General features: G+C 42.0%; 2 protein-coding genes across 3 annotated transcripts; both read right to left on the bottom strand.

The window, feature by feature from the left end:
- Nucleotides 1–121: 121 nt before the first annotated feature.
- Nucleotides 122–2,410, bottom strand: gnpda1 (glucosamine-6-phosphate deaminase 1). 2 transcript variants are annotated; one of them, XM_084549950.1, is made up of 7 exons: nucleotides 2,398–2,410; nucleotides 2,072–2,199; nucleotides 1,532–1,633; nucleotides 1,235–1,417; nucleotides 920–1,104; nucleotides 628–802; nucleotides 122–477 (listed from the first exon to the last, which is right to left on the bottom strand). In XM_084549950.1, the coding sequence occupies exons 2-7, from the start codon at nucleotides 2,193–2,195 to the stop codon at nucleotides 416–418; spliced, it is 831 nt and encodes a 276-aa protein (XP_084406076.1). In that variant the 5' UTR covers nucleotides 2,196–2,199; nucleotides 2,398–2,410; the 3' UTR covers nucleotides 122–415. The 2 variants fall into 2 exon arrangements, with proteins under 2 accessions (XP_084406076.1, XP_084406075.1); XM_084549949.1 differs by lacking the exon at nucleotides 2,398–2,410 and adding an exon at nucleotides 2,288–2,292.
- A 746-nt stretch (nucleotides 2,411–3,156) lies between these two features.
- hspa4b (heat shock protein 4b) lies at nucleotides 3,157–13,419 on the bottom strand. The gene is made up of 19 exons (XM_084549948.1): nucleotides 13,137–13,419; nucleotides 12,444–12,501; nucleotides 12,154–12,294; nucleotides 11,231–11,353; nucleotides 9,705–9,804; nucleotides 9,415–9,548; nucleotides 9,076–9,320; nucleotides 8,856–8,932; nucleotides 8,600–8,751; nucleotides 8,348–8,454; nucleotides 8,114–8,247; nucleotides 6,207–6,391; nucleotides 6,004–6,099; nucleotides 5,041–5,196; nucleotides 4,832–4,957; nucleotides 4,613–4,720; nucleotides 4,407–4,526; nucleotides 4,141–4,302; nucleotides 3,157–3,714 (listed from the first exon to the last, which is right to left on the bottom strand). Exons 1-19 carry the CDS (start codon nucleotides 13,241–13,243, stop codon nucleotides 3,508–3,510), a joined length of 2,538 nt encoding a protein of 845 aa, XP_084406074.1. The 5' UTR covers nucleotides 13,244–13,419; the 3' UTR covers nucleotides 3,157–3,507.
- Between the last annotated feature and the right edge of the window lie 1,352 nt (nucleotides 13,420–14,771).

Here is a 14,771-nt window from a genome sequence, read left to right as displayed (position 1 = left end):
AGGTAGAAAAGTATAACTCCCTCAAAACTGTGCACAGCAACTTCGAGTAAATGTCCTTTCAAAATCTGGAAGCTTACAAAGAGCACCTGAAGGCAACACAAGTTGTTCCGTGTTGTCATGTGATGGGAAGCATAGACTGAAAAAACAAAACGCAGCATTAACCGTTAAAAACACACACATACAGGATGTTTAAAAATTAAACTCACTTTATTACAAAGAACAAATGAGAAAGAAAGTTGTATAAACAATCACCAAAAAACTGGCAGCCTGTGCTACACCAGCACCTTACAATCCATATGACGATTAATTGTAGGAAACTCCAAGCACTGCTTGATCTCCACCACAAGATAAAGGAATTATTGGAGTGTAAATCTTTGTAAATCTCCATGATCCATAAGGTTTGACATAGATGTCCTCAGTTCTTCTTAGGCTCTGACGGAGGCGACTCTACCAGCTTGTTGTGTACGTGCATCATCCCTACATAAAGAGCAAGAATTAGCAAGTTTTCAGTGATATATACCTGTTTTTTTCTTCTTCTTCTGCAATCTGGGTTGCTGTAACTGGTGCCTGAAATATACGTTTATACCCTGTAAGCTTACAGCTGTATGCTTGTCGATTTAGTCTCACCTTTGAAGTACTTAACGGTTTTGACCCGCAGTTCCAGGGTGGCGTCTTCGTCACATACAAAAACAGTCTGTGGGTGCTGCTGGAACGCAGACACTGTCCACATGTGATTCACACCTTCCTCTATAGCTTTGTATAAAGCAAATGCCTTGTGTGCTCCAGTGATGAGAATCATGACCTGAGAAGAAAGTGAAAATGTCACTTGTGTGACTAAGCCAGAGCATCTTGCAGTCTTGAAAGAAAATTTCAGTAGAAGCAAAAACTAAATAATGTGGCACTCAGCTACGGTCCTAACCTCTTTTGAATCCATGACAGTGCCCACTCCTACAGTCAGTGCCATGGTGGGCACCTTTGCGAGATCTCCATCAAAGAATCGGGCATTCGCCATGATAGTGTCCCTTGCCAGGGTCTTCACCCTGGTTCTGGAAACCAGACTTGAACCAGGCTCATTAAAAGCAATGTGGCCATCGGGTCCAATACCTGACACAAGACGGGAGGAGTTTTAATTACACTGAAGCTTTGTCCGTGACTGCATAATTATTTTAATAACAGAACAGCGCTGTGTGCAAATCTAACGACATATTCACTGTAAACACTGTGAACTCCTAACCTCCTACAAACAGCTCAATCCCCCCGGCAGCTGTTATCTTCCTCTCAAAGGCTTCACATTCCGCTTGCAGGTCAGGTGCATTGCCATCAAGGATGTGGGTGTTCTCCGCTTTTATGTCTATGTGCTTGAAGAAGTTATTCCACATGAAGGAGTGGTAGCTCTCAGGGTGATCTCTGGGAAGGCCTGTAGAAAAAAAAAAAAAAAAAAAAAAAAGGAGTTTATGACCGTTTCTTATGCAAGATCACAGCTTTCGGAAATCCCTCAGTGTGTCACCTCTGCGCTCGGATAAAAACTCACCTACATATTCATCCATGTTGAAAGTCTTCACGTACTGAAATGAGATTTCTCCATTCTTGTAGTACTCGATAAGTTTCTTGTAACAACCCAAAGGAGTGCTTCCTAAAGACAAACGGAAACACTATCAAAACTAGTGTGGTCGAGAAACACAGTGTAAACTGGCAATATGTTTATTTATATTGTTAGTTTACACTCTCCTTCAAGGAACTGTACTTTCACTCTTATGGCTGCACCAACTATGTGAAGCATAAATTATGCATGCAAAACATACAGTGTAAAGTGACAAAGCCTGAAAATATGTACTTTTAACTGTAAATAAATACCATTATTTTGTTGTGCTCTTAATAAAAACGCTACTGCTCTACAATCATTTCTATATAATAGTTCAGTTGTATTTAGCGGAGTCTGTTTGTGCCACTGAATCAGCAAATGTGGGCGGAAATGGCTCGCTGTGGCTCCTACACTGCCTCAAACACCAATTTACTGAAAATTCATATATACTTTAAAATACTAGCGCACAGGTTTGCAACTATCTCTTACCTGTAGGGAGTCCCAGGGTGAAGTGTCTGTCCGGACCAGGTTTGAACAGTAAAATCCTGTTTCTAATGTACTTTGCAGCCCACTCGCTTGCATCGTCGTAGTCATTCAAGATGATCAGCTTCATTGTCCTGGAGATAAAACAACACACAAGGAAAGATGAATGGGGTGCTTTGTCTGAATAACTTCAGCTTCGAAGCAACTCTGGAGAAAGCACACCTATATCAGACTTTAGACTCGTCGAGATAAATGTGTCAGTACTGCAGAAGTAGTAAAACAGAATGAGGGCTAATGCTAAACAAGCCTCAATAATGACAGCTTTAACACACCTGCGCAATGTATTACAGCCCCAACAAAAAAAACACAAAGAGTATTGCACCGCTAACTATCGGCAGCTCTCAGTCGGAGCAGACAGGATCTGGATGGATCATGTGATTTCTGCTCCTGGATACAAACAGCGCTCAACGCGGAGGTGACGTTTGCTGACTGAGCTAACGAGAGGCGGACGGAGCTAACTAGCTGCTAAGCTAATCAAGTGGCTTTTTGACTTTAGAATTGGGAGTTTAAAAATATCAGGGCGCACTAAAATGATCAGGAATTCATTGTCGGGCGGGTAATACGTCTTAAATAAAGAATTTAATACATGTATCTCGCTACAAACACGCACCCAGAGAACAAGTTTGAAAGATACTTGTGATACTTGAACAGAAAATTAAGTTGCTAGCATCGATGTACGGTTGCTAAGCAACAGCAAAGGTGAAATTTTTCGGTACACGTCAACAGCGAAAATTTTGGGCTTAAATCATTTAATATTTAATACGACTGATTAATTTTCGACCTTAAATTACCTGGCAGAAATACTGGGGATGTGTCTAAATAATTTCCACCCCAAGTTAAACCTTCACATTTAATGATATCCCTTTAATTTTATATTCTTGTCTGATATACACACCCTAATCTATCATTTAAAAAAAACAAATATTTCTATTAATGGCACAGCAACTCCTCTCTATTTATCAGCGAGCAATGACCCGTGGTTTTATGGCAGCTGCTGCACCACTAGACCTGAATAATAAAGATGGGGCAAGTGATTTTCAATAACTTTATTAAAACCATATTGTGACACAGACCAGAACACGTACAGAGCACACAACAGAAATAAATACCATCATGTGTACAGCGCTCATCGTCAAACAGAATTATTGCAGCTGGCTTTTGATTTATTCATCCAGAAAGAGAAAGGGCATGCTATGTCATCAGAGACAGAGACACCACCACCAGGAGGAGCTGGGCTCGTGTGCTAAACACCCTGTCTGCTTTTTGACTGTGGAGCGCAGTTCCTGAAACACTTCACTGGCTCTGATATACAGCCAGGCTGCATCTCAAATTGAAACAATCAGCTCCCGTTCAGCTTTGCTTTAAGGAGGCGTTAGGCTGCTTTAATCTAGGTCCATCTCTGGCTTGCTTTCTGTGGTTTCTGAGGCTGGATTGCCGGTGTTCTCGGTCGTTCCCTTGTCTGCAGTGCCTTCCTGGGGTTTCTCCTGTCCGTTGACAGGCCCGTTCTGCTCTGCGGCCGCGTCCTCCTTGGGAAGCTCCACCTTGGGCTTGGGCTTGGTCACGGTGGGGTTGCAAGCAGAGAACAGCTCCTGGAAATGCACACAAAGAACACAAGATGAAATCATACTTTGATAATAAGTTTGATACCAAAAAATACTGACATTGTACACCATAATTGCAATATAGGCACCAAAATGATCCACGCATCAACACCACCGTATGTGAGGATTAATGTTAATTTGTTAATGTATAGCAACCACTCAGGGATGCAGTCGGACTAATTCAAAGCTCCAAAACAATGTGTCTTGACATTGCAGATTCACATGCTGTAAATCTGCAATGTCAGGACACATTGCAACAGCTAGTATCGCTGTTGCACAATTTATCAGTCCAACAATGGCAACAAAATAATTTTATAACCAGCCAACTGCACATGACTTAAGCAACATATTTAATTCACATGTAAACATATTTAGATGTGTGATCATTTTCTGAGTTCCAGTGTGCACCCTTACTCTTGTTTTTGCTTTGATGTCTTTGACTTTGACAGGTGGATCCACTGTCAGGCTCTGCTTGCTTTGCTGGTTCATGGCGCTGTTCATCCAGATCATCGCATCGCTGGTCAGTTTGTCCACTTTGCTGACGTCTGCCTCATCTAAATGGTCGTACTGCTCCTCCTGGAAATCAAACAGAAGCAGTGTTACGAATTACCACAAGCAATTTATTTTTATTTATGACTGAAGCTGTCATGGGTAGATGATCAGTATTGTTTTTGTCTTACCTTCATCTTGTAGGCTTCAACAAATTTCATGTACTGCTGGATTTGTTTTCCCAGCTCCTCAAAAGCTTTGGGTCTCTCCTCAGCTTCTGTGTACCTCTCCTGGATGGGCTGGCCAAGTTTCTGTAGTGCACACAGTTCATGCATCAGTTCAATAAAATCAATACATCAACAAACAATGGAGGAAAATAATTGTAAGCAATGATTACCTTTAGTTCTGCCAGTTTGTCGATGTACACCTGTTTGGGTTGGTCCTCTCCTTCATCATACAGCCAGTTTTCGGTGTCCTCCAGCTTCAGTGACAAAGTATCTCTGTCCTAAAATTAGAGAAATAATTTCACAATATGTCAAGGAAAGATAAATATGAATGGCGTTATTTTAACATGCATCACACTCCATTCTTCGTAATGATGTGGTCGTTTACTCACAGACTCACTGACGAACTTCTCCAGCATCCCATGAAGTTTATCCCTCATGTCGTACACGTACTCCTCTACATTGTTCTTGGCGTCATTCCTCTCCTTCTCCAGCTTGTCCTGCATGATCATTTTACCCTGAGGAAAATAAAAAGCAATTATAACTGCTGACCAAGACGGCTGTTTGATGGTTATATTCACTTGAGTGCAAGTTCAGTTACCTCATTTTCTACAAAGAGATTGAGCATGTCGTCCGCTAGCTGCCACTGTGGACTGTTTTCAATCGGAAGCTCCAGAACTTTTGTTTTGACTTTAGGCTTTTTGGCTTGCGGGGGCTGGTCGGACTTTTTCTCGCTTTTGCCCTCCCCTGTGGTCGTCTGAAAGGTTAAAAGAAGAAGCATTACATTTCAAGCATCACACAGAGTATATCAAGATTTGCAGTGACGCATACTGCGTTTCATATCACTTTAAATAAAACAACATTAAAAGTAGGTTTTACTGCACACTATTGACTCCTAATAGGCTATTTACTCTATGTAGCTGCTTTTCCACCTAAAGTATTTGAAAGATTTAGTTCCAGAAACTTTTATCAAAAAAAGTAAAAGTTTTTCAGACCATTTTTAATCTGAATGTGCTACAGAGAGTAAAATCATCAGGATAGGCCAAATTAGTCAGCAAATGTAAACAAAAGTGGCAGCTTTATCCCCCGCATGTCATTTTTGTGCGTGTTTATTCAACAACTTGCTTGTCCCTGTCCAGTAGGTGACGACAATACTGACGAATATACAGCAATGTCTTGTGAAGCTGTGGCACTGCGACAAGAATTTACTCTAAGCATTGCAGAGGAGTTGCTGTTGATAGTAAGTTACTGCTTTGAAAATGCAATAATTCAGCATAATCGGCAAAGAGGACTGAGGTGGATTTTATGAGCTAAAGAAGACACCGACCATGAGATAATCGCTGCAAAACAAATCAGAAATGTTCAGCGATGCAAGAGTTCTAGTACTTCTGAAAAGTACAGGAACCGCCCCGGGGCAGAGACTTTTTATTGGGTGAAATAATTTCACCCAAACTTAATTTAGAACTGGTTTCATGCAGTAAAATTTAAATGTTTCTAGTTCCTGGGAAAAGTTCTTGCAGTGTAAACCTGATTTATATTTTACACTAAAAGTTGAGCCTCTTACCTCCATCTCTTCGTTCTCTTGTGGTGACTTGTCTTCTGTTTCTTTCTGAGCATCTCCCTGAGCCTGCTGCTCCTCCTGATCGGTCTGCATCTTGCTCTGTAGATCAGCAATAAAAAGATGCTTTTTCGTTTCGTCGAACAAGATGCATACTTTAATTCAGTGTAAGAGGACACTTGATGATGACACTTGTTTGGCTGAAGTACCTCTCCCTCTTTGTCAGTGGCCTGCTCCGTTTCCATGGGTTCCTCTGTCTCATCGGACTTCTGCACCTCAATCAGGGAAGCGCTGGACACGCTGAAGATACCGTGAATGTTCACCCGGACCTTGACTTTCACCTTGGAGCTCTCTCCAGATGCCTGTGGGACAACCTTCTGGATCAGAAACTGACCTGTTAGAGAGAAAAAAAACAGGAGGAAGAAAAATTAAGTAGGAAAAACATCTTTAATGCAGCTCGTGGTTACATGAACTTAAACCAAATAGAAGTTAGAGTCAATATAAAAACGGTTCAGAATACCCATGAACCCAGGTTATATGTTTTCCTTAAAACACAGACGTGTCTATAAATAATGGTAAGAAACAAATGTGACAGTTTATTTGAGCAGAGGGAAGTCACTACAGGATTTCCTGGACTACATTTCAGTCTAGTTCCCTTTACAACTCCTTTCCTGATTATCCAACAGAATAAAGCTAGAAACAAGAAGTATCCCCATCAACAGCTCAGTTCACGTCATTCTCAACCCAAAATCCACAGATATCTAAAGCTTTAATCAAAGAGAAGCCAAGAAACAAAAGGTCAATTGGTCATCGGGCTTTTGCCGACTCAATTACAATGCGGCCTGATTACCAAGCAGTTGCTGAGGCTGAGTCGGTTCCTTGACAGATTACTGGGACTGATGAAAGGAGATGAAGACACTTCCAAATTTGGGGCAAAGGTGGACTTAACACGCTGCTTTAAAAGTCTGGGAAGGCTGAAAGAAGTGGAGGTTTGGCTTCTTCCTGCTCTGTGCTGTAGTTTTGTGAGTAAAAGCAGGGACAGTCTGACTTTAGCGGGGTATATCAGAGCCGTGTCACTGGTTGACAGGACATGTTGGGTGAATGAAAAGAATATATGAGAAACATAATTTGGGTGATCACCACATGGTGTCATTAATATTTGTAGGTGAAGTTTATCAACACAGATATTAGTCTAAAGAGTTTGTGGAAAAGGAGACAAGGAGAGAGCGTGTAAAGGTAGATGGTCAAATCAATGCAGGAAAAAACAGTGAAATCCTGGGGATTCCACTGTTCCACTGTAATCTGATTCAGTTGCAATTTAATCGTGCGTATGCGACACAGACATGCACTAAAGACAACAAGGTGAACGTTCTGTAGTGGCCAAGTCAAATCTCAGACCATAATCCTAATTTATGGCTGGACTTGAACAGTGGTGTCAAAGCTTGAAGCAGAGTTTATACCTCTGCGGGACACAGACGCCGTAACCTACGCTCATAGTATACGCTGGTGCAAGTCATTTATACTCATGCGCTTGCAAGTCTGGCTCGGTCTGTAAAAACCCAACGCTAGTCTGCGCTGTGTTTTTTTTTTGCAGTCGGGTCAATTTTTGTTTCGACTTCCTGCTTCACTTTCAAAAATGGCAACTGAAATTTCAGCCGAATTAAGCCGAAAGTTTCAGTCGAACACGAGTCATACAAATGTCTGTATCTCCAAACCTCCTCAGTTAACCTTACCGATTCTTTATTGATCCAAAACAATCAAATTCAGAGATGGAGAAGCAGCCGGAAATACTAAAGCGTAAACACGCTACTAATCGCAGCTCTTGCACTCTGTTACATTTCCGATGGAGGTACACGTCAGCTACGGTGCTAGGGTCTGTGCAGGCTCTGCGTAGGTGTCTGCGTTGTCGCCGTAGCCTCTGCGCCAACTTAACGCAGAAGTATAAACCGCCTATAAGCTGCTGTGTGAAGACGTATGGTAAAGTGGCAGAGTCCCGATGTTCAAGTCAGACGTTGAGCCATCGACACACACACAGTGCTGTAACTGTGGCCAACATCAGCGACTTCTCATTTATGTGACTTTGCTGTGAAGTATTCCTATTCCCTAAGTTTCTTACCAATAGTTGGATCTGGATAAGGCAGCTCACTAGGGCAAGTGTAGTAGGCCTCCAAAGAGAAAGGCTCTTTCCGGTAGAAGGTCAGGACCTTGGAGAAAGGTGCTGCGTGGTTCTTGGTAAATACCTCGCAATCACTGCAACAAATAAACACGGCATCATAACTATATTCAAATATTACATTTCAAGACAATTAAAAAAAAAAAAAAAAAAAAAACGAACAGAGGTTTTCTTTACCTCAAACCTTCCTCTGCAGCTGAATGCCACTTCAAAGAGATCGGATATGAAACAATATCTGTGATGGAGAATTCACGGACTTTGAAGGCAGGTGACAGAATTGCACACTGTGGAAAGAAGAGGAATCGTTTCTGTGAGAGCTGCAGTACCAATTTCCAACATATGCAAACTTTTTGGAAGCAAACAAGAGGTGATCTTCTGGTGAGCTAGAGGAGTGGTGGAGGCCAGCCTTGAAGCTAGAGCAGTGCGTACCTGCAGAGCACATCCTCTGGCCACAGCTTCGTCAGCATTCAGCGTGGTGTTCAGTTCCTTCCCGAAGAATTTGCTGATTCTCTCTTTGACAGCCGGGATCCTGGAAGCGCCGCCCACAATCTCAACTGCATAGATGTCTTCTTTCTTCAGTTCTTATGGAAGAAAACAACCCGTTTCATTACAGCACGCACCGCAAATGCAATAGGGAAGAAAGGAAATATTTTATGAACACACTGTCAGACAAAACTATACTCACTGCATTGCTCCAACAGAGACTGCAGAGGAGCCTCTACTCGGGCCAAAATATCCACGCTCATCTCTTCAAAGTGACCCCTTGTGTAAGAGAAAAGGCGAACGTGAGTTAAGCTTTACAGACTAAATTTAAAACAACACACACAGATATATATATATATATATATATATATATATATATATATGAGCAGAAATGGCAACAAATGACTTCTCCCTGGCCTCACCTGTTCAGTTTTCCAGTGACATCGATGTCATTCATGAAGCACTCGATGTTCAGCGGCAGGTCAGAGGAGTTGGCACTCATCAGTTTTTTCAGTTTCTCACACTCCTGGTAGAGTCTGACCAGAGCCCTGGGCTTTGTCTTGACATCAAGCTTGTACTTTTTGCCAAATTCCTCACAGAAATGCTTGACCAGTACCTCATCGAAATCCTTTCCTCCCAACTCTGGGTCACAGGCTGTGGCAAGGACCTGAGCGGCAGGAAGAAGAGGCAGATGAGAGGATGAATCAAAACCAACAGACTGATAATGCATGTGCACCAATTTATTTCCTTCCCCAACACACCTTCAGTTTGCCCTTATTGAAGGCACACACTGATGTCTGATATCCAGAGTGGCCCAGGTCCACAAACACCACATTCCTGGCCTTCTCCTCGGGAGCAGGGAGATCCTGTTTGTAGATTCCATATGCCAATGCAACTGCACAGAAAACAAATGAATTATTAATAAAGTGAATAAGGGCTGGGATCAATATATTTGCCGATAGGCTGAGTGGAGTCAGTAGAAGAAGAAGAAGAAGAAGAAGAAGAAGAAGCCCATCCACGCAAAGCCCTGCCTAAAGTTCCCAGTACAGACCTGCAGTAGTCTCGTTCATGAGCCTCAGGCAGTTGAGTCCAGCGATCTGAGCAGCATCGACCACTGATCTCCTCTCGGCATCGGTGTAGTAGCACGGGACCTGGTCACAACAGAAGAGCATTTAAAACAGACTGAAGGTAGTCTCTGCTACACTGATCTCTAGTTGGGTCAAACATTTCTTTAGACATGTTGTTGGGAATTATAACTTTGCTTCCTTTGACTGTACCAGTGTTACACCTGTTACAATTATTGTCAATAATTAGAAATGTTTCCATATTGTATAAAAAATGTTGTAGGAAACTAACACAAATGTAATTTTATTTTATTTTTTTCACATCGTTTCCACAGTTTGAAGTTTGACTGGAGGTCTTTTAACGGCGTCATCTTGTTCCATCCCCTAATGCTGCTATGCTTTAACAGCACCTGAAGGGAGAATTAGCATGTCCAACTGTTTATCTTCATGACTTAGTTGCAACTCCAAACACCACCATCACCACAGTGGGCACATTCTGGTTGCAAGTGAAAAGTGAAATGAAAATTAAGAGGCCAGCGATAATAACTCTAATCTATAAAACCATTTACAGATCCGCCTCCTCACTCCTGGAGTTTGGAAAGACAGCGGCGGCAGCACTCCCGTCCTGATAACTGGCTATTTCACAAGTGCAAAATAAATAACATAATAATATAAATGTGTCAGTAGTCGGTGGTGCATGTTAACAGACAGCTATGTAGCAAAAGAAATGCAGCTATTTTATACAGTTGATAAACAAGCATTTAAAGAAATGGAGCAAACGTTTGACCAGTTCTGTATATTTAAAATGTTAATCCCAACAAATCAATCATCAAATAAACTATCACCTAGCCTGTGTGCCACTAGTTACAGAAAGCAAAGGGGAGCACATTCTTCATAAACAGAGCTCAGGTGATAAGATGCTGGTCCTCATCAGCTGACAAAAAAACTGGATGATGATTGGATGAAAGCGGTGGTAGTGACAGATATGACAGGACAAACCTGTTAACAACCTGAGCTACGCCAATGTCTAGTCACTCTATAGGTTTGTCTGAACTTTATTTTTTAAATATAATCTTACTAAGACCATAACATCAAATTTGGGTGAACTGTCAAGCTCAATGTTACATGTATTTCTAGAAGTAACAGTTTGTGACCGGATCAGCGTACAACATACTTTGTCTGGGATTTATTTTAGGCCAAAGTATGTTTCATGGCTGAAGTCCCCTTAAGCAAGGCATCAAACCCCTCGAACTGCTCCCTGGACGCCTTCAAGGAGTAAGCACACATGGAGCAGTGGGCTCCACTCTCAGTGTGCACAAATGCTTGGGTTAACAACTTCCTCGTATGTTAAAACGAAGCACTTGGCCAATAAAGCCAACTTCCTTCATGAGCCTTCAGTTCGGGACAGGTCTCGTCAGGCAAAATAGCGAAAGCATCCGTGAGGGTGGAGAGAGAGGGTGTAGAGAGAGGGTGTGTATCGGGCTTTGGGTGCTTGTATGGACTGCATACTTACAGAAACAACACAGTCAGTAACGGGCTTCTTCAGCGCATTCTCTGCCGTCTCCTTCAGCTTGGTCAGCAGCATGGCAGTGACCTGCTCGATGCTGAACAGCTTCTCCTCCTCCATGTACATCACCTTCAGTCAAATCGCCAGACAACAGATTGATTAGATTATTGCGTTGCTCTACATGACTTGTTGTGTGCCACCTCGGAAAGAGAACGGTAATTGGCCAATAAAATATGATACAACTCAGAAAAATGTTGTATTGTGTCACGTGCCACGTCCACTGTATTATCACGGCTACAATTCTTTATTACAGTTCGGCTCGTGATGACACAGCGTTTCACAACCCTGCACATATACTGCACCTTATATAATAAAGCGCTGTTCAGCTATGTGCTTTTAGCATTAGAAGTGTTTTGTAAACTCTGTTAAATTAATAATCTCACAAAAAATGCCAAAAACAAAACCAGTTTTGATCCCTGAAACACAAAAATATTCATTTGCGATTATTGAATAGAGTGTAAACCACTTTAATGAGGAGTATATGTAATAACTAATTTATGTGACTATTTGTCTTCAATATGTCTTCTTTCTCTCTGCAGGTGTGACACAAATATGTAGACCATATCATAAAGTCCCACATGTTATGAGTCTCTCTTTACCGTTTCTGGTGTGATGAGTCATCCAGAAGTAAAACCAATCAGTGTTTAACACATTGAATCTTCCCAACACTTCTCCTTTTATTCTGCCTCAGAGCAGTTGATGAAGGTTTTTGCTTATTTTTGGTTAAATCTTACTTGCCTTCACTTGCCGAGGTTAAACAATTCACTGTATAGTACTACAGGTCACTCAAAATGAGAGCAAACTGGGATTTTAATAAACTACGTAGCGTGAACTGTGAGTTTACCCAACATCACTTGTCATTCTCTTACCTTGATGCCTGTGGTTCCTGTAGGCATTTGTGCAATATCATAGACCAAGCTGTTTTTGAGGCGCTGCACATAGGGATCCGAAAATGCCCTGCCATGAAATCTCTTGAACCCTTGGACTGTGTTCTTGCAGTTTGTGACGACCTGTTCGTCAGGAGAAAAAGAAAACAATTATTAAATGCGTGGAAATTGAAGAATCATTCGAGAGAATCATTCGAGCGTGGATTTAACACTTGAAAGCGTGTTCTCTGCTGGTGCTGGATTTGATTTATGTGTGTGGGTCATGAACATACCTGGCTTTTTGCAGCTGCACCGATTGATCGATTCCGGGGTCCAAAAGAAACGCATGCTCTAAAAAAAAATAAAAAATAAATAGAAAACACAATGCAGTTTTCTCATCTACAATTATATTAACAAAGGTGCAGCTTTGCATGAACTCATCCAGCTGGTAATAAAATATCAACTAACAATGAAGATAACAGTTTCTTGTGTTAGTTATTTTAAACGTTTCTAAATGTGTATTCTATACTTCTCTGCCGTTTATTTCTATTGAGCATATGTCTGATAATGTAGTACAATGGATTGATCAAGCCGTTTTGACAGCCAGGATCCGGCCTCCTCCCATCATGCGCTCATTCATGCCTGCAGTAAAACATCCATCACCTGACCGGACGAGTCAGCTATCAGTCTATAGGTAATCTCGACGACATTAGTGTAGTACGACTCCACACGAAGCATTTTATCACGTGAAGTGGCGCCGCGATTCCTTTATAGTCCAGTCATTTCGTGTCGGCTAGCATTAGCTTTAGCACTCACATGCTGTTTCCTGTTGTGAAACCCGTTAGCATGCTAACTAGCCGTGTAGCAGTGTTAGCCTCGCTCAGTATGCCGATAAACAAAATTGGACGAATCCACACCCGGTGGTTGTTATTGCCGTAGACAATGCGACACAAATCACACACAATTATGCAAGTACTCGTACTCACGGTGTACATCGGTCGCTGTATTCATTAGCGACAGTTTCAATCCCTCCGGCTCTGGCTACCGCTACGTAGCAGTTCATAAACCCGACGTCAAAACCTACGACTGACATCCTGGCCGGCTAATTTAACAGTGTAGAGTTACAAGGAAGAACAGGAATACAGTTCAGTGTTAAAAGTGACAACAGCGGGGGGCGGCTACAGTGGTTTCCAGTCAGCGGACGGCGATCCACCCTTGTTCTCGTTCCATGAATCTGAGCAGCAGCAGCATGCGGTGCGCCGGCTGATGCGTGAGAGCGTTCAGGAATTTTCTGTCCGGCCGTCGACCAATAGCGTCCGACTGCAGAGACGCGCGCCCCCTACAGCTCAGAGGCGGCATTACAACGCAGGTACATCAGAATCAGAATCAGAAAAGACTTTATTGCCAAGCATGTTTGCACGACGGAGTATTAGGGCCACATTAAGGAAAAAAAAAATCACAAACTTCGAGAATAAAGTCGTAATTTACGAGAATAAAGTCATCATTTATGAGAATAAAGTCATATATTACGAGAATAAAGTCGTTATTTATAATAATAATAATAATAATCAATTTTATTTGTATTGCACTTTACATTTAAAGCAATCTCAAAGTGTTACAGGGCAAACAGTTTAAAAATAATGTAAGTTAAATAATCCAGGGTCAAAAATTTAAAATTAAGGTTAAAAAATAAAAATAGAAGAAAGAAAAAAATACAATTTAGTTGTAGGCTTTTTTAAAAAGATATGTTTTTAAGTCCTTTTTAAAAGTATCTGTAGTCTGTGGGGCCCTCAGGTGGTCAGGGAGGGCGTTCCACAGCCTGGGGGCAGCAGAAGCAAAGGCCCTATCACCCATGCTGCAGAGCTTGGTTCTGGGGGTTTGAAGGGTGTTTGAGGTTGCAGACCGGGTGCATGAGGAAGTGTGGGGGGGTAAGGAGTTCCTGTAGGTAATGGGGGGCATGTCCATGAATGCACTGGTGAGTGAGGAGGGAGACCTTGTACTCAATCCTGAGTGGGACAGGGAGCCAGTGAAGGGATTTCAGAATGGGGGTGATTACGAGAATAAAGTCGTTATTTATGAGAATAAAGTCATGACTAAATCCGTCAATGCAGCCGTTAATAGCAATGCCATAGGGCTTTAGTTTATCATAAGAATCCATGTGCCATAAGGTGTTGGGGCCTCTGCAGGTGTATTGCTGCCGTGCTCGCCGGAGCTCGACTCCCTCTGGATCCAGAATCTTAATTATCAGTCGGATTGTTTCTTGAGACACCACGAAACCCCTCTGAATGGCCCGCTGATGCATCCACCGATAGCCCTGCAGTTGACCAGTTCCAGCCATTTCCCCCTCCACAAAAGCAGCGACTTCCTCCAAGTCCGTCTGGTTCTTTCTCGGGAAAAGATGCATTTTCTTGCATATTCTTTTTAAAGTCCTAATACTTATAATGATGTGATGCTGATGTGCCAAAAGATTAAGTATCTCCTTGTTTGTGAAACCTATCCTAAAGTACAACTCCACAAAATCCTCCACGGCCCTCATTTTACCAACTGTCTTCCTCTAAAACAACAGGTTAGAATATTATGACTTTATTCTCATAAATAACGACTTTATTCTCGTAATATAT

Source organism: Chelon labrosus, assembly GCF_963514085.1.
Source record: "Chelon labrosus genome assembly, chromosome: 8".
Classification (NCBI taxonomy): Eukaryota; Metazoa; Chordata; class Actinopteri; order Mugiliformes; family Mugilidae; genus Chelon; species Chelon labrosus.
The sequence above is the reverse complement of the archived record's forward strand: the minus strand, read 5'-3'. Positions and strand labels throughout refer to the sequence as shown.